The sequence below is a fragment of the Cupressus sempervirens genome, chromosome 10, assembly GCF_028749045.1.
Source record: "Cupressus sempervirens isolate cs-2001-9-10 chromosome 10, ASM2874904v1, whole genome shotgun sequence".
NCBI lineage: Eukaryota > Viridiplantae > Streptophyta > Pinopsida > Cupressales > Cupressaceae > Cupressus > Cupressus sempervirens.
This window is the reverse complement of record NC_143127.1, coordinates 583,891,143-583,915,974: the sequence shown is the minus strand read 5'-3', so window position 1 is coordinate 583,915,974 and position 24,832 is coordinate 583,891,143. Positions and strand designations below refer to the sequence as shown.

At 35.3% G+C, this 24,832-nt stretch overlaps 1 protein-coding gene across 2 annotated transcripts in view; it reads left to right on the top strand.

Annotated features, from left to right (window-relative positions):
- The window catches only part of LOC149535215 (epoxide hydrolase 3-like), a 63,041-nt gene extending 44,727 nt beyond the window's left edge, over positions 1–18,314 (top strand). Inside the window, exons 4-6 of one of the 2 annotated variants that reach the window (XM_089807782.1) lie at positions 5,390–5,634; positions 8,188–8,272; positions 17,753–18,314. In XM_089807782.1, the coding sequence (XP_089663908.1) occupies positions 5,390–5,634; positions 8,188–8,263 (321 nt within the window). In that variant the 3' untranslated portion in view covers positions 8,264–8,272; positions 17,753–18,314. The remainder of the gene's footprint in view (positions 1–5,389; positions 5,635–8,187; positions 8,273–17,752) is intronic. The other variant, XM_089807781.1, reaches the window with a different exon arrangement.
- Positions 18,315–24,832: the final 6,518 nt, after the last annotated feature.

The window sequence follows — 24,832 nt, the reverse complement described above, 5'->3', positions numbered from 1 at the left end:
TATTCAACCAGGTTGGGATGTCCTTTCATCATCCTTATTGAGTGTTAGTGGGATTTTGCCGTCATTGTATAAAATGGACATTAAGGCACCTCTTTCTGTAACTTTCAAATTCACATTGGCATAAATAATTGATCATTATAAGATTTGGAACAAAATGAAAATACACCACTGTTATTGCCACTTCCAACATGGTAGGTGGTGGCATCATTCCTTTCATTCACATTCAATATGTAGCATAACTTTCTATAATCACATATCTTCCACATTTGTGAACTGCCTCTTATTAAGCAACTCCTGTTGTATCTCATTTGGTAATCTTCTTTCCCACAACTTGAAAGGCTTCTGTCTCTTCCTACCGGCCCCACTTCTAGATTAGCCGCCCAGTTAGCAAAAGTGTTGAATTTCTAAGGATTGCTGCGGATGTAATAGCACTGCCATAATATCTGGTATGTGTTTTCCAAATGGCAGCGTCCACTTGTATTTGTATGAGGAATAAACCAAGAGAAGAGACATGTTTCTTCATGAGACATGTCTATGAAGAGACATGCCTATTAATCAATATAATTAATATAATGGCAAACTTAATTATAGTTGTGTGTGTGTGTGTGTGTGTAATTATATTAATTTCTCATTTATCTCACAGGTTCATCCTACTAAAGCTACCAAAACATCAACACTCCCTCTTAGCTAGGGAGGATAAACATAGGACATGTATTACACCAATTGAAATATTAGGTATGACAAATTTTAAAGATATCTTTGATTAGAAGATATCCACCATTTTGATGTCATGTATGTTATCAAGAGTATTGGCCTTCACAATATCAACATATGATATTCACCAAAACTTTGAGCAATGGTCTCCAAAATATCAACACTTGATATTCACCATGTACTCAATAAGGCAATGCTCTCTAGAATATCAACATATGATAGCCACCAAAACTCTGAGTAATGGTCTCCAGAATATCAACACTTGGTATTCACCATGTACTCAATAAGGCAATGATCTCTAGAATATCAACATATGATAGTCACCATTTGAGTATTGGTCTCTAGAATAACAATATATGATATTCATCAAATACTCTTTGAGTGACTGCCTTCTGAATGTTGAGATGCAAGATATTCACCAAAACTGTGAGTTATGGTCTCCTAAACATCAAGTTGCATGATTTCACCAAGTACTCCGTGTAATGACCTCTTGAAGTCAATTTGCATTACATTCACCATGTACTCAATAAATGTTTATAAGGTATGTTTACACGCATTCTCATAATGCGTACCATATAAACATCCACCATGCAAAGTATAATCTATCATAATTTGCATAGACATCGTAAGATATACATCATAATAGAAAATTAAGTTATTTTAAGATCGTCATCTTCAATAACTTCTACAAACACAACTGACATCATTTGGAAGTCGTCACTTCCTCATGATGCACACAAGGGGTAGGCCATTAAAATCACATAGTCACGAGGTATATTCATGAAGCATGGTCCTCTTGATTGCTACAATTTATTGATCACTGGAGAATCCATCTCAACATTGTTTACTCCCTCTGAATCAATATGTCTGAGATCCTCTATCTACTCCCTCTCTTTTAAGGTTGCCTTTAATGAAATGATAGACTCCCTCTGAATCTCAATCTTTTGAGCTCCTCATCCAAAGTTTCCTTTGAAGTCAGACTCCCTCTGAATCTAATATTGATCTCCCTTTTCCTTCAATAACATTCTCAAAGGAAAAGATCAAGGTAAATAACTCTTATAGAAATACAAATAAATACTTGTCTACACATCAATGCTTAATCTTTCATTCCTTTAGACTTTATTATAGCCGAAAATTATTATTTATTACATTAATTATTTCATAAAAGAGATTACATGGTCATGTTAGTTGGAGATTATCAATCTCCTATCATGCTAACACCATCGACTATTTCCCTTGTGAAATAATCTTTTGTTATAATAATATCAAATTTAGATAACCATTTACATTGGCCTCTTAACTATTTTCCATAAATGTACATTTATATCTATCCATATAAATGAATTAATCTAAGTTACCATGGTTCGTCCCTGGACCCTCCGGACCTGCAGAAGTTCAAACTGGTTCGAAGTTCGGGTCCGGTTCGCAGTCCTGTTCGGGTAGGGTTCCAATTTTTGCTTGCTAGTTCGATCTAGTTCTAATCAAGTTCATACTCGGGCGAACCATGCCAAAATAAATGAACCAAGTTCGAACCATGTGCTTTTTGGGCCCTGCAGACAAGCAATAAAGTGTTTGCTTTTTGCAAAATTTAATAAGTTTTTGGCATCCACAATCCGAAAAGGTTGTTATGAAATGCTTTTGGTGGCCTCTTGTTGTCGTTGTCATTGTCATTTTTTGAGGAATTTGATGCCAATACCATTGTTACGACTGCTAATCCCATTGGCCTTATCTCTATTGCCGAGTCAACTAATTCCAGAGAAGAAGAAGATGAAGATTGAAGAACTTAGAATATTAATAGATTTTTATTCCATTAGTTGAACAATGAATGTGAAACAATGATACTTGAACTTGGTGCTATGATTTTTTTTTAATGTTTTGAATCTTTGATGTTGAACTATATGATGGTATGAAGTTGTGAACACTATGATTACAAGTTTATGGTGTTTTTGTTGTTTAAATGTGTTTATGCTACTATGCTACATTCTAATTTTAACTCATGCTTCATAAATATGTATCTATATCTATATCTATATATATATAATTTTTACATGTTTTTGTACTAACAAACCCAAACGAACCCAAACCCCTTTCCACAATTTTGACGAACTTGCGAACCGTTTCTCAAACTTCAAACTTGGAACTGAACCCAAACTTGTAACTTAGAAATAAATAAATAATCATAAGCATGAATAATTATGATCGCACTTCTATTGATTAATAATATTTAAATAATATTGAAATAATATATCATACCTTTAGAAGATTGATCAACAACTCCATCAATGTCCTCGTAGGTGTCCTTGGTAATTTATTTAAATGAAACTATATGCCATGTAATAATTGATTATGCACCATTTGTAAAGCCCCGGGCTAAGAGATTGTCGCTCTATGAACCACAATCAAAATCTATTGGAGGCTTGAATCCTTTCTTTTACAAACGTGCCATTCTTGATCACCACGAACCATTATTATGCACACCTACAATTTTGAAAGAGGAGGGTAAAATTGGGCTTAGTTGAATCTGTTGTCATGCCCGATCATTATCATATTTTGTTGTAACCACCAACAGCACCAAATCATTAAAGAGTGCACAAGGATTGTCACCAGAAGTATGTCTTTTTCTATGACAGCAGATAAAAAATTGTTTCTCTTTTGAAACATGGAGTATTTATTCTTAGTCTTAAATACCTTACTACTTTCATTCATTCTGTAAAAAACTTCACATGCATTCTTAATGATTATATGCATATACACCAGTGCATTTGTTTTGAAATTTTCTCAACATTTCCTTTTCTATCTTGTCATCTTTGTATTGCATGGCATCACATTTCTTTGAGACATTCGATAAAATGGTCACGTACACTATTGGAGCTTGCACATTGTGCATGCTTTTCAAAGCATTTCCAATTGCAAAATACATTGGTTATGATTTTCTTAAAGCTTTCATCATTATTTTTCCTTTCTCATCTTGACAACACAACACAAATGTCATGATTCTGGACATACCTTTGCTATATACATGTCAACTGCGCTAATTGCAACTATAACAGCAGACCAAAAACAAGAATATATATTCTGCTGAATGTCCATACCCTGTTTTGAATCTCCTTGTTGAGTTTCTATCCACCCAAGTGTAGACTTCCCAAGAAAGCAATGGTCTTCAATGTGGAATATATAAGGAGGCAGCTCTTGATTGAATAGTAGTCAGATTTTGATGGATTCTACAGGAAGTTATAGCAGTTCGAAATCATGCTCTGTTGCAAAAATGTTGATGCAGAATCTCCTATGGGCAGTCATATTCACATTATGTGTTGCTATGGATGTATTGGCATATTTTGTATCAGACATGCATTACCAAGTTACAAGCCTCTGCCCTTTTCTTCTTTAGGAGCCTTTTTTTCATCTTTTATGTTCAGCCTTTTTTGTTTACTTTCTACATGTGCAACTAGGCTCTGATGCCATGTTGAATTTCTAAGGATCACTGCAGATGTAATAGCACTGCCATAATATCTGGTATTCTGATGGATTCTACAGGAAGTTATAGCAGTTCGAAATCATGCTTTGTTGTAAAAATATTGATGCAGAATCTCCTACGGGCAGTCATATTCACATTATGTGTTGCTATGGATGTATTGGCATATTTTGTATCAGACATGCATTACCAAGTTACAAGCCTCCTGTCCTTTTCTTCTTTATGAGGCTGTTTTTTAAATCTTTTACGTTCAGCCTTTTTTGTTTACTTTCTACATCTGCAACTAGGCTTTAATGCCATGTTGAATTTCTTAAGATCACTGCAGATGTGATAGCACTGCCATAATATCTGGTATGTGTTTTCCAAATGGCAGCGTCCTCTTGTATTTGTATGAGGAATAAACCAAGAGAAGAGACGTGTCTTTTAATGAGATATGTCTATTCATCAATATAATTAATATAATGGCAAACTTAATTATAGTTGTGTGTGTGTGTGTGTGTGTAATTATATTAATTTCTCTTTGATCTCATAGGTTTATCCTACTGAAGCTACCAAAACTTCAACAAAAAGAACTCTCTATTTGCGGAATGTATACGAAGAGATTCTTTTCAAATTTACTTGCTATACCATTTTTTACTTTGAGAGAATGATGTCTAGGAGCCAACCTTCGTATTTTTTGCTTCACATAGAGTCGATGATTAACTCACTCACTACTCTGCCATGAGTTCTAAAAGAACTCTCTATTCGCTGAATGTAGACGAAGAGAATCTTTTCAAATTTACTTGCTATACTGTTTTTCACTTCGAGAGAATGATGTCCAGGAGCCAACCTTCATATTTGTTGCTTCACATAGTGTCAATGATTAACTAACTACTTTGCCATGTGTTTTCTCCATCCTCTTTTAAGACTTCTTTTGAATCCACAACATTGCTGCCCCCTCTTTCATATTGTCATATTTGAGCTGAAGTCTGGGCACATGCTTGACTCTTTTCTTGCTGCCAAGGTGTTGGTGCCCAAAAACTAGTAACTCCTCAACCCTCTACCAGGGGTTTACTAGAACTTTGCTCTGAACATGTTGTATATGCCCAACTGAACATTATTTAAAGAAAGCACAACAAAAAGGCATTCTGTTCTTTATGATATTTATTTTTTATAGTATGTTTTTCTCAGAGCTAATGACAAAATATATTTGCAATGACACAGGAACCTGGAAGAGCAGAAGAGGAATTCGCAAGATATGATCATACAGAAATTATGAAAAAGTTTCTAGTGGGAAAATTGCCAGAAGGTCCATTTACTGCACGTACAGATCAAGGAATATTAGATGTTGTTGAGGCTCCAGAAACCCTTCCTTCTTGGATGACCGAGGAAGATATCCAATATTTTGCCAAAATGTTTGCCAAAACAGGCTTTACTGGTGGTTTGAACTACTATCGAGTGCTTGACTTGTATGTTCTCCAAACATGCATCTTTAGAATGTTATTAATATCCTATTGTCTTATTTTATTTTAGTGACATTCTCTACATTATGTCAAGCAATTGGTGGTTTTTATTTCTTCTTCTTTTTACGTGTCAAGAAGATAGATTATGAAGGTGCAGTTGGGCTAATATATTATGGTCCCTCCTAAGGTTTCACTGAATGAAGCTAGCCACATTTTAAGGACAAGAGCTGTACCGAATATGGTTATGCCTTAGATTTTGCATCTTGTTTCAAGAGAATAGAGTAGAGTTTGCAAATTATGGGTGAATGAACATCCAAGAGGTAAAAAATTATGATACTTTGTATTAGATAATGTTCTTTTAATTATTAAATGTAACATTGTATTGTCTCCACTAAATGAATATGTAGACCATGAGCCAACGGAAAAAAACAGGTTATAAGATACTTCTAATACTATGTTGTGCACAGTTCCTCTACATTCCTGCACCCTTAAAGATCCTTTTCCCAAAGCCAGTAAGAACTTCAAAATGTAGTAAACCTAGACCAATATAAGGATGAATGACCTCAAGCAAAGGATTGGAGCTTCAATATATGCTTGGAATCAAACCAATGACCACTAAGTCATGAAATATAGGTGGACTTGATATGCTAGATACTACAGCTTGCATAAATTAGAATGAGGATTATTTACCCTTCCATCCCCTTAACATGGCATCTTCTTGAGCTATATTATTTTAGTATTAGATATAGTTCAAATGAAGTGCAAAATAACAGAGCTTACATCATAAGACCCTTAGGTTCTTATTTTGATCTGAGAAAACAAGTAATGGATAGCTGCTGATCCTGTACAAAAGTGCAACCTAAACAGTCTTTCTATATTTACTAAAAAGCTGCTGGTCTTATACAAATGAAACCAGATATACAGTGACTGATATCCAATGCCAGCATAAAAGAAGGTACATAGTATATTTTTGACATATAGCTAGAGTACTGCCTATAGGTTCTTTAATAGTTGTGACTCTTACTGTACTTGTCCCAATTCCAAATGAACACAACATTAAGTTACACTAATAAAAGTTCTTCATTTGACCTCACGGTTTCAATTCTAGAATTCTGTCCACTATTGATATGTAATCTCATTCCGTGCTTTCTTTTTTATTTGCTTTCACCTTTGTGTCTGATTTTCCATTGTAGTTGTTTTGGAACTCCATTTACTCTTATTCAATGTGAGGTTTTCAAATCGATCATAGGACCATGTATGTCTGTATTTTATCTCCTCTTTATTCAGTGTCACTAAGCCATCTCCAAGCAGCTTTCGAAATTTGGCTTTTGAGATCTACATGGTGACTGTGACCTGCATAGCAACATGAAAAAGAAAGAGTTGTTTAAAAGACTCAGCGAGCTTCCTTTTCATCCCATTAAACTTCTCATCATTTATTGCATCCAAATAAACCATAAAATTTTAAAATCTCAGTTGAAAAGGACAGCCAAAAAATATTATGATTTAATCTAATTTATTCACATTTTCATTCACCAACCAATTCGCATAATTATTTACATCCCAGTTATTCAGCCCTGTACAAAATAGTACAAGATTTTCTTTGCAAAAAAACATTCAAATAAAATGTGTTCAATAGATTCAGGTTTCCTGCATATAGAGGACAAGTCAATATCAGAACTCTTTAATTTATAAAGCAAACACTGGAAAACAAGAAGCCATCAACTTTAAGACATGATAGCATCGGTCGGAATTTAAGAACAAATCAACTGGCAAACGGTATGCATATGTGTGTGCATGTATGTAAACCAGTTCACCATGTGAACTGATATAAATACATACACACACATATACATACACATTAAATTATCCTGCCATGGCCCATAAACTTCTTTTGAGATCATCCTTGATTTAAATCTGATCAAACCAAGTATGAAAATCTGATTCTTTTTCTCTTACATTGGGCTGCTTATCCCTGATCATTATTGATCTTGTATGCTTCAGTATGGATTGAGTGAATGATTCACTGCACATAACAGATTGGAGGCTGTAGACAATTATCACTTAACATGAAATCACATTAACATATTAGCATGCCCGATAATCATAGGGCCTATGTGTTACATCCCAAATTTTTGCCCTAAATTTTAATTTGAACATAGTTGTTGGTTGTCATGTGAAGCGAGTTAGTTGAATTATAGCCTTTGTATTGATTTATTTCTTCCTTATCATGTGAAGCGAGTTAGTTAATTATAGCCGTTGTATCAATTTATTTCTTCCTTATCATGTGAAGCGAGTTAGTTAATTATAGCCGTTGTACCAATTTATTTCTTCCTGATCATGTGAAGTGAGTTAGTTAAATGTAGCTGTTGTATCAATTTATTTCTTCCTAATCAGGTGAAATGAGTTAGTTGAATTATATATGTTGTATGAAATGAGTTAGTTATTTGGACATTGATGAAATCTCTAACGGTCACTAGATGATCGGCAATGGTTTTGAATTAACAATTAATATAGCTTGAATTAATGTCTTGGCAAGAATGTTTGTTTGAGTAATTGCAGGAAGAAGACTGAAGAGTGGGGAAGCATTGCTAAACGGGGTCATCGGAAGGGGATGATCAAATGGTCCAGTCATTAGAGTCGACAGGTTTGACCTAAGGCCACTCTGTCAAGGTTACTAGGATTTGACAACATGCTACATGGTGGAACACACATGAGCTATAAAAGGAACATTATAATAAATAAAATAAATTAAACATAATTCATACCTTTAAAAGAATTATCAAAGAATTTATTATTTAATCATTATTATACACTCTCAAATACGAACATATGTATATAAAAACAAGGTGACACCAATACATTATAAATTATAATCTAATGATGCCACCTTATCAATACATATACATGAACGCAGATAAGAATACATAATAATAATAAAATAATAAATAATAACTCTTTAACTTCTTTTCTTTCCCTCCTTTTCTTTTCTTTTCTTTATTGATTTCAATGGCTTTCAAATGAATTCTTGTAACTGAAGGGAGCCGTAGAGTCAAGCTTCTTCTTTTTAATAGAGCCTCATAATCGTATCAAACACACTCTTTCTCCCTTCATATTCTCTGCTATTGGTGGCTTTCAAATGACAAATCAATTTCCGACTGATATTACTGCTCATACTGTTCTTTCTCCATATTTCCTTCACATACCTTGCCGCAGGAATCAGAACAAGAAGTGGAGTCCTTTCTCCCGACCACAGAGCATTTCGGGATATAAGAAGAGGTGTCATGTAAGACTACTGCTGTAACATGATTTATTTTGTATTCTTTCTTATGCTATAAGTTTGATGTAATTCATTCGGAATACAACACATATACCGCCGAATCCTTTTTGTATTTTCTTTCCATATTTATTGCACCAGTCGTATATCTTTTGTGCCATTGATACAGAGAATCCATAACACTGATGCCTATTTATTTTAGACCGAATTCAAGGGATATTAAATAGATTTAAAAACATGGAGTCTGCCAAATATATTATTGATGTTTCTTAGCCATGATAGTGTATCAATCATGCATAAACAATTGTTTACCGCATAGATTAATTAAGTAATGCACACAGATAATGAATACGAACAGCAACAACAGTACTCCTTCAAGTCGTAGTATAGTGGTAAGTATTCCTGCCTGTCATGCGGGTGACCTGGGTTCAATCCTTGGCAATGGAGCCAAATGTTTGTTGCATAGATTAATTAAGTAATGCACACAGATAATGAACACAAACAGAAACAACATTACTCCTTTATTCGCATATGCCAATAGATTACATCTAGAGCATCAGATAAGATGATTTACAATGCACCCAGACGGGTTATAAATACTTTCCACCGAAACTTCCTGAAGGGGTCCGTCGGCTACAAAACAATCCTAATCTACCTGTCCGCTACAAAATCTTTACCGACGACAACACCCTGTCGGCTACAGTTTCTACCGACGACAACAATTATCTCAGCTCAAATTTATTTACATCCATTTATATCTCATAGAGGTGAAAATGATATGAAATCAAAACACCGAGGATTTCACCAGGCAATGATGCCATTATAGGTGAAGGTGGTGTAAAGCAATGCCGTGAATATAGACTCGCGAAGCACCTAGGAATCACCGGCATGGTAGCTTGAAAATGGTGAGGAGGTGTAGAGAGCCTGCACAAATAAGAATGGCATCAGATTAAATAAATAATAAGTTTAAAACTACAATAGCTCATGCATGTTTCAATTATGTAAATGTTGTCGAGTGGTGGAGATCGGGTTTGTAGACCCAATTTGAAATCCTTGGCTAGGGTAGAAATTAGGCAGATGTGCCGAACATGTGATCTTTGTTGATTGTCCAGACGCTTCAGTTATTGTGGAGGATAACTGTTGGGACTTCAACCCACTTGATTACTCAGATGGCTGGACATATGAACATCCCAAGCTCGATCTCGAGGTAGGAGGGCTGTTCTATTAAATTAGGATGTGTGGGGATAAGTAATGGTCTGTGGTTGGGAGGTTAAGCCTATGTTAATGCTTCTCCTCTCACCAATGCCGAAGCTTGGACAACAAGTTAAAGAGATTCTTTGTTATTACTGTATGTTCCTTTCACTTTTTACCTCTATAAAATAGATAGATAATTTCATTTCAAGATGGAGAAAACATTTACTTTTATGTTGAATAAGCTTTTCAATTGATATAATTAGTCATTACTTTATTTTTAGTTGAACAATTAGAATTAGTTAAATTGTTAGCAATACATAAATATCTCTTTTTGTTTCTCGTGAATTCAGTTGAAGATGTAAGATAGATTTGAAAGAGTTCTTTCAGTTATAATCAGTTGGTAGAAATCATTGTCATGTGAAATGAAAACAGTTACTTGTGAAATTATATTAATTTGAGATTAAAATTTGGTTATGAAAATTCGTTTCATATGGTATTAGAGCACTGGGTTCGACACTGAACCTAGGGCACCCTACCTTCTTGAAACTTCATAGAAATCTGATAGGAGGGAAGCAACTGACCTTTGAAGAAATGCAAGAACAGCTGAGAGAAGACGGGAAGAATGCGAATTTTGAGGAAGATATATCCTACAAAGATTATGCAGATCTGAGAATGAGATATTTGGGAGGCGAAAACAAAGGATATTTTAATGATGATCTTAGGAGGAAGTTGAGTAAAATAAATATGTCATCATTTGATGGATTTGGATCCATATCTGCGCAAGCGTGGGTAATGAAGGCAGATACTTACTTCCAGCTTAATCCCATGCCAGAAGAAGCAATTAAATTTGCAGCCTTACACTTGGAGGGAGTTGTGCATGAATGGTGGCATCACAACACCATCACACTGGGGCATGATCAAATAAATACCTATGTGGAATTCATTGAGAGATTGATAGTTCGATTTGATGGTAAAGATCTGGAACTCAATTTCAAAGATTTGACACAACTGAGGCAAACTGGATTAGATGACTAGTACATTGCAGAATTTTAGAAACTCTCTGTTTTGGTCATGGACATTTTTGAAAGATGGATAATACTCTTCATGGACGAACTGACATAACCACTGAAGGATTAGGTAAAAGGGTTCAATCCTGCCACCTTGTCGGAGGCCATTAAGAAGGCAAGGAGTATGACATCATCAATGACATCATCCTCACAAAGTTATTCACACTCCAAATTGCCGGTGTTTCCAAGAGATAAAGATAACAGACCTCCATCGAGAAAGCCCTCATTGGATGAAGCTACCAGACAGGAGCTCTGTAGGAAGAAACTATGTTTCAACTACAAGGGACCATGGGAACCTGGGTACAGGTGCCTTGGGAAAGGAAAAATCCACTACCTTGAGGTCATGTTTGATGATGAGGACGAACATGAAGATATACCCTCCGAAGACAACCAACCCCACGAAGACACCAAAATGGTTAGTTTGATAATTGTAGCATTAGTGTGATGCGGAGGAACTATCACCCTTGCCAGTAGCTCGAGGTGCACGGTTTTTTTGTGTACGGGGAACCCTCCAAGGACAAAGGTTTATGGTGATGCTTGATAGTGGAGCCACTCTAAATTTCATAAACTCATCTCTAGTGAAACAAAGAGGTCTACCTACGGAGACGTATGCAAAATTCCAGGTCAAGGTTGCTAGCGGGACTCTTCTGCCCTACACACACCTTGTTCCTCAACTAAGTATCACATTTGCGAATCACATGGTGACTAAGAATTTCTTCATAGTGGACCTTGATGACATGGAGGTTATTTTGGGCATACAGTGGATGGAGACACTTGATAAAAACACTCATAGCTTCAAACGGATGGATTTCACTTTTGTTGTTGATGGAAAGAAGGTTTTTCTTCGCAAAATGGCGAATGAGGGACCGAGGGAAGTTTCTGCACGTTGGATGGAGGCAATTTTTCGATGTGATGACGTTGTTTGGGTTGCACATTGGTTTGTCTCGATAGAACCTATAAAAGGGCAAAAAACACCTCCCCAGGTTGATGATCTCCAGAATATCTTGAGCGATCACGATAAAGTTTTTATAGACATTCCTCCTGGTATACTGCCTCTTTGAGGGTTTGAACATACTATCGAGTTGGAAGCAGGAGCCAAGCCGGTCATAACCACACTCTACCGCCATCCCAAGAAATTCAAAGATGAGATCGAAAAGACGATTCAAGAACTGCTAGAGAAAGGATGATCTATCCCAGTTCTAGCCCTTTCGCATCATCAGTGATATTGGTCAAAATGAAGGACGAGACGATGCGCATGTGTGTGGACTACTATGCATTGAACAAAATAAAAATAAAAATAGATTATTTCATTCCAAGGATAGATGAGTTGCTAGATGAATTACACGGCACAATCTTTTTCAAAAATAGATCTCCGTTTTAGATACCATCAGATCCGCATGAGGGAGGAAGACGTGGAAAAAGACGGCTTTTCGTTGTCACTATGGAGATTATGAGTTCTTGGTCATGCCGTTTAGATTAATGAATGTACCTGCTACATTCGAATCATGCATGAATTGCATCTTCAACAAACAATTGCTTAAGTACTTACTAGTATTTTTGATGACATTCTAATTTATAGAAGGACAAGGGAAGAGCATTTAAAGCATTTAGATGAAGTCCTAAGGATCATGAAGGATTAGTCTTTGTTCGCTAAGCAATCCAAGTGTGAATTTGGTATGACAAATATTGTGCTTGGGATAGGTTGTCAGTAAATATGGTGTTGACGTTCATTAGGAGAAGATTCAGGCTACCTTAATTGGCCTCCCCCAAAATCGCTCACAGAGTTGCGATTATGTTTTGGACTGCACAGTTATTATTGGAGGTTTGTAAAGGGGTTCTATTAGCTTAGCGCACCACTAACAAATTTGACAAGAAAGGGGTCCTTCCAGTGGAATGAAAAGGCACAACTCACTTTTGATAAGCTGAAGGAAGCAATGAGCACTTGTCCCATGCTTGCTTTACCTGATTTCACTTAACTGTTCATTATGGAGTGGGACACATCCAGAGAAGGCATTGGCGCAGTACTGATGCAATATAGCTAACATACCATTATAATACAATATAATAATCAAAAGATCCAATTAACATTTAAATCAAGGGTCATGTTCCCCTTCCGAAGGGGCATAAGAAAGTGCAGGCCCATGCATATAAAGGGGATGGTTAAGATGTCAAAGAGGGATATCTAACATAAATATATTGGCAAGCATCATTTGATACAAGAAACACCACGGTAGAGATATAAACAGGATCACAAACTACAGGTAGCATTGCTGGAAATCAAAGACAATTATTATAGGGAGTGAGATCACAAATAGAACAGAAGCAAATACTATTTCCTCCAAAAAAGCTGACGGGAACAATTAGGAAGCATCGAACAATCACTATTGAATAGAAGAAGAAAATATATAATCAAATAAATCTAACGGAAGAATAGTTTCAATATCACTGAAGGCATAGCAGAGTATTAAGAGGAAGGCAACTGTTGGAAATAACCAGTGACATGAGACACATACCAGACACCAGCAATAAGAGGGAGACACAGACTATACAGAGGGATCTTAGTTTATATAGTGTTATTACCAATAATTGATAATTTTTCAAGCAAAGATTAAAAGAGAAATAAGAAAGAATTCAAACCAAATATATTAAGTGCAGAATAAAACATCGTGCTGGAGTAAATAAGAAAACAATTAACCATGCAAAACAATCAGCAACGTCTTATATTGATAGAGGTGTGTGCTATCTAACTAACTAGGATACCTGATTACAGACTTTGTACAAGGAACTAAATATCTTGCAAATAAGGAAAGGAGAGACCAGATACAGAAAGAAAGGATATAAATATCTCAGAGGCAATCACGGTCAAGCAACATTTGTGATGGGTAAAGGAAGATGTCGAGAGAATATAAGGAAGAACATAAAGATCAGCAACAGCAAAACGAAAGGAGAAGGATAGAATAAATAGAATCCTAGATCGGATAGACTGAAATCATGAGGAAACAAGAAGGGCAGGGGATACCATATATCTGTTGGACTGTTGATAGTTGTAATTCCTGTCTAATCTTATTGTAGATCGGTGGATACTCTAACCGTTGCATACTCTAAGAATAGATCAAAGATTCTGAACAAAAAAGTAAAGAGATTCTAATAAGGCAAAAGACATTCAACATATAAAATTGGATGTGGCTACAAACCCTGATTAGTATAAGAGCAATTATAAATGGAGGAGTCGAATAAATGATCAAAACTAGTGGCAGAAATCAGAATAAAAGAAAACAACAATGATACTATAAGGAGGACTTTAATTGTCAAGAAGGTAGCAAAGAAAAAGAGTTTAGTCTAAAATGTAACACAGAATTGTGAAACACACAGTGAGGGGGAAGAACACATCATTAATTGGAAGAGTTAGTGCCAAATCTTACGCAATTGAGAGTTGCTCAGATTTATGCATACCAGCGTTCTAAGGATCGATGACAAGGAAGATCGATAGCCAAGAAGATAAGATATAAACTCAATTAATAATAGACATGTAAACCACAGTGACAAAGACATACTAGTGAGTAACTAAAAGATGTTTTTTCCAGACGGAAGAGAGGAACCTTATATAAAGAATAATTACAGAGATAAGAGACCATCTTGGTAGAGGGCAGTCTTTGAGAATGTTGAGTTTCTTATTAAGAGAACTCAGAAATTAGAGGACATTTCTGATTGAATGTCATGATTTCAAATAGGAATTCAGAGAAAGATTTGTAGAGAATATCTTAGAGACAATATATATTGTAGTGGTCAATCATATGCATATGTCAGAGAAAAGAGACTTGGTTAGAGGTGGGATCTCTAACAAGTAGTGTTATAATTAAAGATCTCAAAGGCATTAGGAACACACTCTTCATATGATGATTTCCTAATCGAGAAGTAATTCAAACTAGAGGGTTAGGTGATTTGAGAAGAGTTCCTTCCACGGGATTAGGAGGGGCTAGTAAGGGGTAGTAATTAGATTGATATTTAATTAGTTTAATATTTCTAACATGTTTTTGGATTTTAATTTTCTTTTGGTAATGTTCTAATGATTTGTTGCAGGTTCCAACATTTATTTCCTTAAACTAGAAGTAGGGACATTACATCCTTCAACGTGGTCGGATTCTGACCTAGTGTTAGGATTTTTTAAATTTGCAAGTTATATTTATTTCTTTTCTTACACTTTAAGTTATATTTATATGAATATTGTCAAGATGTTTGAGATAGGTTTTAGCTTCATAGGAGTTATAATAAATAATCTAGCTTTTGGGGGTTATCAAATAATTCTAGTCTTGCTAAATTTCAGGACTCAACACGCCGTCAACAGTTTTACCTCCCACAACCTATCTTGGCTTTCTAAGGTCAAATTCAAGTTGGAACAAGGATTTTCTAATTTTTTTAAAACTCTTTTCCTCACAAATGACTTGGTTTCAATTCCATATCCTGATAGACTTAGCCCATCTTTCATTCATAGTGAGACAAACTTGACTACCCCAATAGGCCAAAATTGCTCAAATTCCCCCTTCGGAGTTGGAGACTTGAAAATTGTTACCACTTAAGACTACCTAAGACAACTACTATTGTTAAACAAAAAAGAGGGGGTCCCAATTTGTAATGAGGAAATGGTGTGAAAACCTCACAGCAAAACACTTGCCCATTCCATAGCCTCCCAACTAGTAAGCAAGTTTTCTAGTATATACATGCTCCGATAGCAACGGTTTGAGTTACTTATAAACTTGGGTAAAACATCCACTAATCTCATAACTGAGATCTTAGCTAGGATTTTATAATAAACATTTAGTAGGGTGATAGGACTCCAATTTTTAATCATAGTCTTGTCACCTTAGGAAGAGGTTTTCTCTTTTTTGATGGAGGTCCTCCACGAAATAGTTGTAGCTACCCGATATAGGAGCACAAGCCTTGTGGCTGAACCTCTTCAACTAAGAGCCAAGGACTAAGGGGTATCCATTCCGCCAAATTTGCTTAGGGCACGATCCCGGCCTCATCCCTTTTCAACATCGGAGCCACACACTCTGTGAAACTTGATCCTTGGTGAGTTCTTTAAGAACCTTTCAACTTCACTAGTAGACCAAGGGTCCATTGACATTAGGAAGAAGTTTGACAACACCTTTATCAATGTTTTTGCCTACTAATCCTCTTTTCAGAGCCTCTTTTTAAACTTGCAATGGATGTTCATAGATTTATTCAATATTGTCTTGGCGGAACTCAACCCTTGGGGATTTGTCATTGATTAATGTCAAAATAGGATTCCTGATTTTTTTTTTGGTAATGTCACTCTTTAGTGATCCTATCACCTTCTTCAATCTTATTTAGAATATTTTTTCTAATATCTGCTCCGGCATTGTTATTATCATCAGAAATCCCTTTTAATTTACATTGATTTTTGTAGAATAAGAAAAATCGCTTTTTGATGTCTTCTTGGCCAGTAATGATATTGCCTTCGTGACAGATTTTGTCAATCTCTTCTTTGATTCCTTCATCTTTAATATCTCCATTATTGGCCATTTTAGCTTAGCTCTCAACTTGAACCCTTGTATTTTGAGCTTCAGCAGCCTCGTTGAGGAATTTCTAACTATGCTAAGCTCTTCGCATAGTCTATTAAGAGGATCTTTCTGAATCACTCAGCTTTTAACAATCAATGTTGCCACTAATTTTCCTGCTTACTTCTATCCATAACATACTTCTTACCTATAGTATCTCCATCATTGGTCATTTTAACTTAGCTCTCAACTTGAGCCCTCATATTTTGAGCTCTAGTAGCCCCCTTGAGGAATTCCTAGCTATGGTAAGCTCCTCGCATAGTCTATTAAGAGGATCATTCTGAATCTAGTACTCAGCTTTCAACAATCTCTGTTGCGACTAATTTTCCCGCTTACTTCTATCCATAACATGCTTCTGACCTATTGTCTGAAAAGGTGTTTTCATCTTTTGACATTGTTCTCTCATTTCTCAATCTCACGAGCGCCCCTTAGCACCCACTTGTTTATTTCCTCTAGGGTAAAGATGAAATCTTTATATTCCTCATCCTGCAACATATTATTATTTAAGATGAAGCAATCTTCTTTTTTATTCCTCTTCATCTTGTTTTCCAAATTGAATATCAATTTACTAAATGTTCGTGTGCCATTCTTTTCCATATTAATATTTCCTTTTGTACCCTTTCAAGTAGACTAAATCAGATGTCTTAGCAAAAGAAAAATAGTGCGATAGTCATCAACTCCACTTTTTTAATGTATCAGCCGAGAATTTTGAATGATGAATGACGTGATCAATTATTTCTGTGACTCTATTTAAAAGCATCATGCCAAGTGTCCTGGTTTAACTTTATATGAGAGAATTGGGAGAAGTTACATCTTGAATTGTCAATAAGAGGTGATCTGTCCGGACTTCATTTTGAGATGTTTTCTCTCTCATGAAGAATTGAAATAGACACTAATCTATACCACCTAAGGTCGTGCAGATGTCTATCTTGTTGAACATAGAGATGCTTTTTATAAGATTTATTGAGGCATGTGTTCTTTAATCTGATTATGTGCTGCTTTTGGTGCAGAGATTGGGAGCTTCTAGCCCCCTGGACTGGGGCAAAAATCACAGTTCCAAACAAATATATAGTTGGAGATAAAGATTTGGTATACAATACCCTTGGTACCAAAAGCTATGTCCATGACGGAGGCTTAAAGAAAAATGTTCCCTTACTTGAAGAAATAATTGTTATTAAAGATGGCCATCACTTCATCCAGCAAGAAAAACCGCACGAAATTTCTCAACACATTCTGGAGTTCTTTGGGAAATTCAAATTGTCAGCCCTCTGAACTGCTGAATCTCTTCAAAATTGTAATCCACAAAAACTGCAAGTGTGATTGAAAACTTTAATTAGTTCGTGAGCCTATTTATATGTTGGCATGGCAATTGGCTAAATATAAAATTAACATTTATGGTGAATTTGTCATCAATATGGTCACGTTTGTTATTATGGAGCAAACTGTAAACAAATAATGGAGATCTTAGCTTCTATAAGGTGGTTTAATACATACTCTTTGGCACCAAGCATCCATTTAAAAAAAGAAATTCATAAAAAATTATAATATATATAGACAACACTTGTTTTGTCCTACACCTGTAACTGGCAATGATGTGCCACATTCCCATATACTTTCTTATTTTGTTAGTCGCCTCTACTCCCAATGTAATTTGGATGGAGGCAATTTTTTTAATGTCTAATCTGATGTAACACTTTTACTTTTGTAGTATATATTAAATTAATAGTAAATGCTATAAACTTATTTTTAATGGTATAATAGCATGAACTTCAATTAGGAATTTTATATTTTGTGGTTTCATCTTACTTACGATATGGTTGCATGGCTACTTATATGTTATCTTTCTAACGTGGTATTAACATTACTGCGATGTATGAGTTTTGGACGGTTTTGCAGGTACTTGGAATGCAACAAAAGGTGGACCTAGCAAAATATACCTGAAAAGAATTCTAAACTTTGCAACCTAGTTTGACTAGTGGAAGGTTGAGTCACACTAGCTACATCGCTCAACCGAGAATCTATCCAACCTAGTTAGTAAAGTCTGAACTATGAAAGGTCACCCAACCTTGTTGGTAAGCCAATTAACCCTCTCTCTTTCACAAACACTCCAAATAAAATTAGACAATAAGGAAATTTAAGGAAACAAAATAAAAATATGAAAAACAATAAAATATAAGAAAGAATCAAAATAGAAAATAAAAACAAAAATATTTTAAAAATAATAATTGAAAGGGGAGGATAAAGTAAAGAGGAGAAGAGAAAATATAAATTAAAAAAATAATTAAACAAAGATAAGGGAAGAGGTCATAGGTTTTTCCATTGCAGAAAAGAATCACAGATAGCATTCAAATGGTAAACTACTCCCTCCACGGCAAACACAGGCCGCAATTATGGAGAATGGGTGCCAGAATTGAAAGCAAGAGTTATGAGTAAATGCAGCATGCCCTTCTTGACTGTGGACGGCTAGACATTGACAGTGATTTGGAAAATGGAGGCAAGACATTGATTTAAAAACCCTTGTGTCTCACGGGAAGGGAAAGGCTACGAGAAAAAACAGTGTGTGGGATGAGGGAGTAAGGAAGAGGCCGGTGAAAGGACAAGTAAGGTCCAAATTTAAAGAAACCCCAGCCACTGTAGGTGCTTATCTAAGAAGTAGTCTGCAGAGAAAAACTTCCTTTCATACTCTAGATTAGTTGCTCCAAATATAAATTGTGAAATTGAAACTGAAATGAAATGATTATCCAAGTAAGGATACTGCAAATCAAAGGTTAGATAAGACTTTATTCTTATATTTAAGCAAACAGTAGGTTGTGATAACAATAAAATAGACTACTTAAAAGTAATTTCATTGCCGTTCTTCCCTAGCTAGCATTCACATTACCTTAAGCTCTATTAAAGTAGGGTAGAGATTCTTCCCCAGTGAGTTTTAAGTTTATGATGATATCTGCATCAAGTATATATGCCTTTTAGAAAAGTGTTATGCTGAGCTGCTGCCATGCAAAGTGTCCTAAATTCATCTTACTCCTGAAGATAAGCTGTTTACCAATATCATAAGCTAGAATGACAACTGTATACTAGAAAACAGAGGCAAGAGTTGAGAAATCATCAAATAGGCAGATATAAAGTACTAAGCACTTGATAAACATTTCTTTTCGTTGATAAAAAATGCAGCCCTATTATAATTATCATGTAAATTCTTCTTCTTTCTTGGAAAAATCTCCAAAATACCTTATAGGAGGATAGATAGAATTATGGAAAATGATTGCAACTACTCTTTCCGTAGCTGGTATGTGTAATGTCCCCAGTCTAATTATCACAAACTTGGGACTGATCCAAATGCAAATAGTTCTTCTATCCAGACTTTTCATCAAGTGATTACAATCTAATTTGAATAGGGTGTTATAGTGATCTGTCTTAGTATATTGAGGGTTTGTAGGCTTGCATATTTGCTTTATAGTGATCTGTGCAAATGAACCTAGATATCAATAATAAATATCTATTGTATGCTTTTATGCCTGAGCCTTGTTCACTGATCTCCACTGGATAGAATATGAACTCAGTTCTGTTGGCTGAATGTAAGACTTATAATGACATTAACATGTTTCTCTATGTGCATAAGACCAGATTGTATCTGAGACGGCAAGGTTATGGGAGGGTGAATCCAAGAGGATTGAAAAAATTGTCTGTTGTCTTTGTAAGGACTAATTCAGATATATGATAGGAACTAGCGCTGCTCTCCGTATAAACTCTATCTTCCACTCTTACTATTGCTGAGTGTTTCAGTCACTGTCTGTACTGTTCTGTGGATGCTTCAATGTCTTGTTCCGTAGATTGATTTTCCTTCCCATTGAAGTTGCAGTTATTTGGTCCGAAAGAGTCGTAATGGTGGATCTCTTCACTTGGTAAATGTCCTTCTATATTCTTCCTCCCTTTATCACGATCGTTTCTCATTACTATCGATGTTTGCTGTATATTATTATTAGTGTAATTGCTGCATACTGTATATTTATTGGATATATAATTTTGAGTGATCTCTTGGGTCGAATTCTCTGCCATGCATCTCAAATACGGCTGGTTGAATTTTCTTTTTCACATATATGTTGTCTTTGTTATTCATAAGTCCTCCTTGGTACTCCCTCTCATCTCCAAGCAGCGGCCGTGATAGTTATCGAGTGTATTTGTTGTACCTCATAGTCTTGGTGCTATATATTAGATCACTCCATATATTCTTATTCTCCATTTAGAGCCTCTGTTCCATATCTCTCTGCCTGAAATATATTCATTTCTTATGTGTTCCTCATGTATCTCGATTCCCTATTCTTGCTTTCCTGTGCGAACAGTACCCATATTTATCGAGTCATAGTTGTAATGTTTGAATTAATGCAATCTGAGGTACTTATGGTTTATTCCGTCATTCCATATCTCGATTCCCTATTCTTGCTTTCCTGTGCGAACAGTACCCATATTTATCGAGTCATAGTTGTAATGTTTGAATTAATGCAATCTGAGGTACTTATGGTTTATTCCGTCATTCCATATCTCTACCCTTTGTATATTATTCTGACTTCAATAATATCTTTAATGTTTTGTGTTAGTTTCTCGAACAACGACCAAATTGCTATATGTGTTGACGGTGATACAATTCACACTTGCATTCTCATATGCATCCAAATGATGTCATATTTCCCAACGTAAATGAAAATTAAGAGAAGGTATGCAAGACTGCTAAGAGATAGATATGGTCGTGCAAATCCAAGTATGGAACACAAAGCTATGTGCTCATCATTGGGTAGTCTTAACTGCCTTTTTAATTTATTTATTTTGGGTCTCAAATTCGTTGTCCCTCCCCTTCTCTCGATTTAAATGGCTACTATTTTATTTTATATATAGTTTGTATCAAATGGAGGGAAGAGTCGTGGCTATTGGCTTTGCTCTTAATAATTTCCTTTGTTATCATTGTTTACATAATTTTGGTATGACCTCTACTAGTTATATTATGAGTATCATTGTAGATTTATTATATATATATATTTTGTAATTATAATTTTATATTTATTATAATTATAATTATATTTAATTGTCATGTTTAATATTTTATTATTGTTTATCAGTTATATAATTATATCATATTAAATTATTTATATATTATCATTATATCAATTGATATAATGTTATATTATATCAATTTGATATCTTATATTAGGTTATGATGTTATTTATTTAATATTATTATTGTTAGATAATCTTTGTTAATTTCAAGTTAAAAATAAGGGACATTACAGTATGCCATTCTTATGTCTGCCCTTCATCATCAGTATCTCTTTGCTTATTCGCTTACAATAATTATCCACAATAAACTTTAAATGATAAAGTAAATAAGCCCCCTTAGCAGCCCCTCTCCAGCATGTAAATGCATGGACAAACTGCAAATGTACTTCATCACTTTCTCTTGATATATTCAATACAAAGATGCTGCTGTCAAAACCGACAGGTGTATTAAAATGAGCAATTATATTAGGCCAACCTTTGTAGCAGTGTATTACTCTCCTTTGTGAACTGCATGGTCACTAGACATCCTCAATTAATTCCACTCATAAACTGTCAAACCTATGATGCAAGGCTTCTGCATAATTCCCCATAGTTGGAGCTACTGCTTACAGCTATTCCCCTTCGTTCTTCTTAAACTAGAAATGATTCCCTTGAAACCTCGGGCTAGTGATGATCCAACACTAAACCTCCAGGACTATTCAAGCAGTGACAGGTAATCAGACGACCGGGCCAATGATTGATGACTGGACTATTGCTAGGGACTAGCCAACCTTCACGTAGTTTACACAGGTGAAGAATTGTTGAGAGCTATCCTATATTTGAAACAATAAGGGTGACACAGGTAGTTACCTTTTTGTGCATGTAGTGGTAACCGAAGCTAAGCATTGTATCATACACTGCAGTCACCTACAGCATACGAGTAATAGCAATGTCATGTGTTACTTGGGCTGGGTAGAAGATAGCTGATTATATCAAGGTCACAAAGTGATGTATGTTGGAAGCTAATTTTTCCTAGTGTATAGACTCACCATCGGTGGCCTATAGGTGATGGTAGATGGAATCCACAAAATCCTCTACCCAGTTGATCAATGCACTTGTAATAGTGGGGACATTACAGCACATTAGCCCATAGTTGCCACCATTCTTGCTAATGCAGAAGACCAAGAAACAGATGGAACCCACGGTGTAGTGCACAGTGCACCGACATCTCTTTCCTTTTAGGATGCAGTTCAATAGGATGGGAGGGAGCCATCCTTCGCTTACATACACCGCACTTACCTTGTACTCGACCTGTTGTGATGAGGGTGGACCCACGATGTAGTATGGGATGCATTGCATCCTTTTTGCAGCTGAGCTTTAGTCAAGCTAGTCACTTATCATACTTAAACCTATGGCTTTTACAAGTTGTTCCCAAGATAGTTTGTTGGGTCCACTTGGGTGGCGTGGACAGGGCAGTGGTTCACATGGTTGGGATCGTTGCACCCCATAAGGACGTAGACGGGAACTAAAGCAAACATGGCAATCATCGTGACTTTTCGTGAATATCTATTTGACCAGCTAACTGAAGTTAATGATCATGTAAATTATTATTTGCTAAAATGATTATATAGTATAATGAATTTAATCTTTAATACCAGTTTATATTCGTTTTGGTACTATTATAGATATAGATGCAAGAAAACAAAATTGCTTCTTTGTCTGGGTCATTACATATTTGTTTTCTCCAAACAAGTGTGTCTCATTGTTCATTCGCTCTCCTGTCAAGAAGTATTTTTCCTGAGGTTTCGGCAAATCGTCATATTTGTGATGCAAGAAATGGTTAATCATCATCCAATGTTCTAAAATTAATCTCGTTAATCATCCATGACCAAGTAAACCGTCACGAGAAAGTTTCTAATGTGATTTCAGGATGCTTCTTTCCATGAATGTGGGGTTGTAGGAATCAATACATTTGGCATGATGCATTCAAGTGCTGTTTAAGGAGCCCAAGATTTATCTATATTTAGCTGATGTGCTTTTATTGTGGACTTTTTAGTCCAGAGATTACCTCCATACCAGTCTCACGCCATCAATTTGTCAATAAATCTCCTCTAAACCATTTTCAGTTACCGGTTTCTCTGCCATGACCTTTTTGCATTTTCACTAAGGCTCTGTTTGGTTGGGGAAGATGAATTTCTCTCATAAGCAGGGTATCTCATAACCAGGTTTTCGAAAACCTGGTTATGTATTTTAGGAAGATAGTTGGACCGTTTGGTTGACACGAATTTTCAAATCCATTTCTGCGTTTGGTTGCCAATTTAGAAATTGGAATTGGAACGGAATATGATTGGGAATATCTTTTTCTTGCGTTTGGTTGCCAATTTAGAAATTGGAATTGGAACGGAATATGATTGGGAATATCTTTTTCTTGTGTTTGGTTGTTTATTTTCGAATTGGAATTGGAATTTGATGAAATTTTTTTAATCTTATTTTATTAGTGAAACACAAGGATTATAATGAGTGAAGTATTAATATTTATGATTTAATTTATTTATAATTAGACTACATTATTATTATTTTTTATTTTTGAATATTCACAGTTTTTTTTTGTTAGTCAAGAATAAATAAAATGATTATTATTTTTTATTTTAATTCTATTTATTAGCAAAGAAAAGTAAAAAATAATCATACTTGCAACCATTTGTACAAAGTTATTTTTTGTCCCATTGTTGGAAATTGTGATCATATATATTATATTTTTTTGAAAAATTATGTAGGACAAATTTATCGTCGAATTGAATTTATTGTCAAGTTCATCCGAACTTTATAATTGTCGAACTCAAACTCAAACTCAAACCTTGTGACTTAGCCACTAAATATGTGTGTGTTTGTGTCCTCCCTCTATCCTTCTTTGTGTTTGTGTTCATCCACGTGATTTGGTAGAAGGATTGGACACAATAAATGTTGTTTATGCAGATGAATTATTGCCTACACTATATGAATTATTGCCTCTACTATATGAGAATTCTTGCATCTCTTAGGACCAGTTGCCGACACAGAGA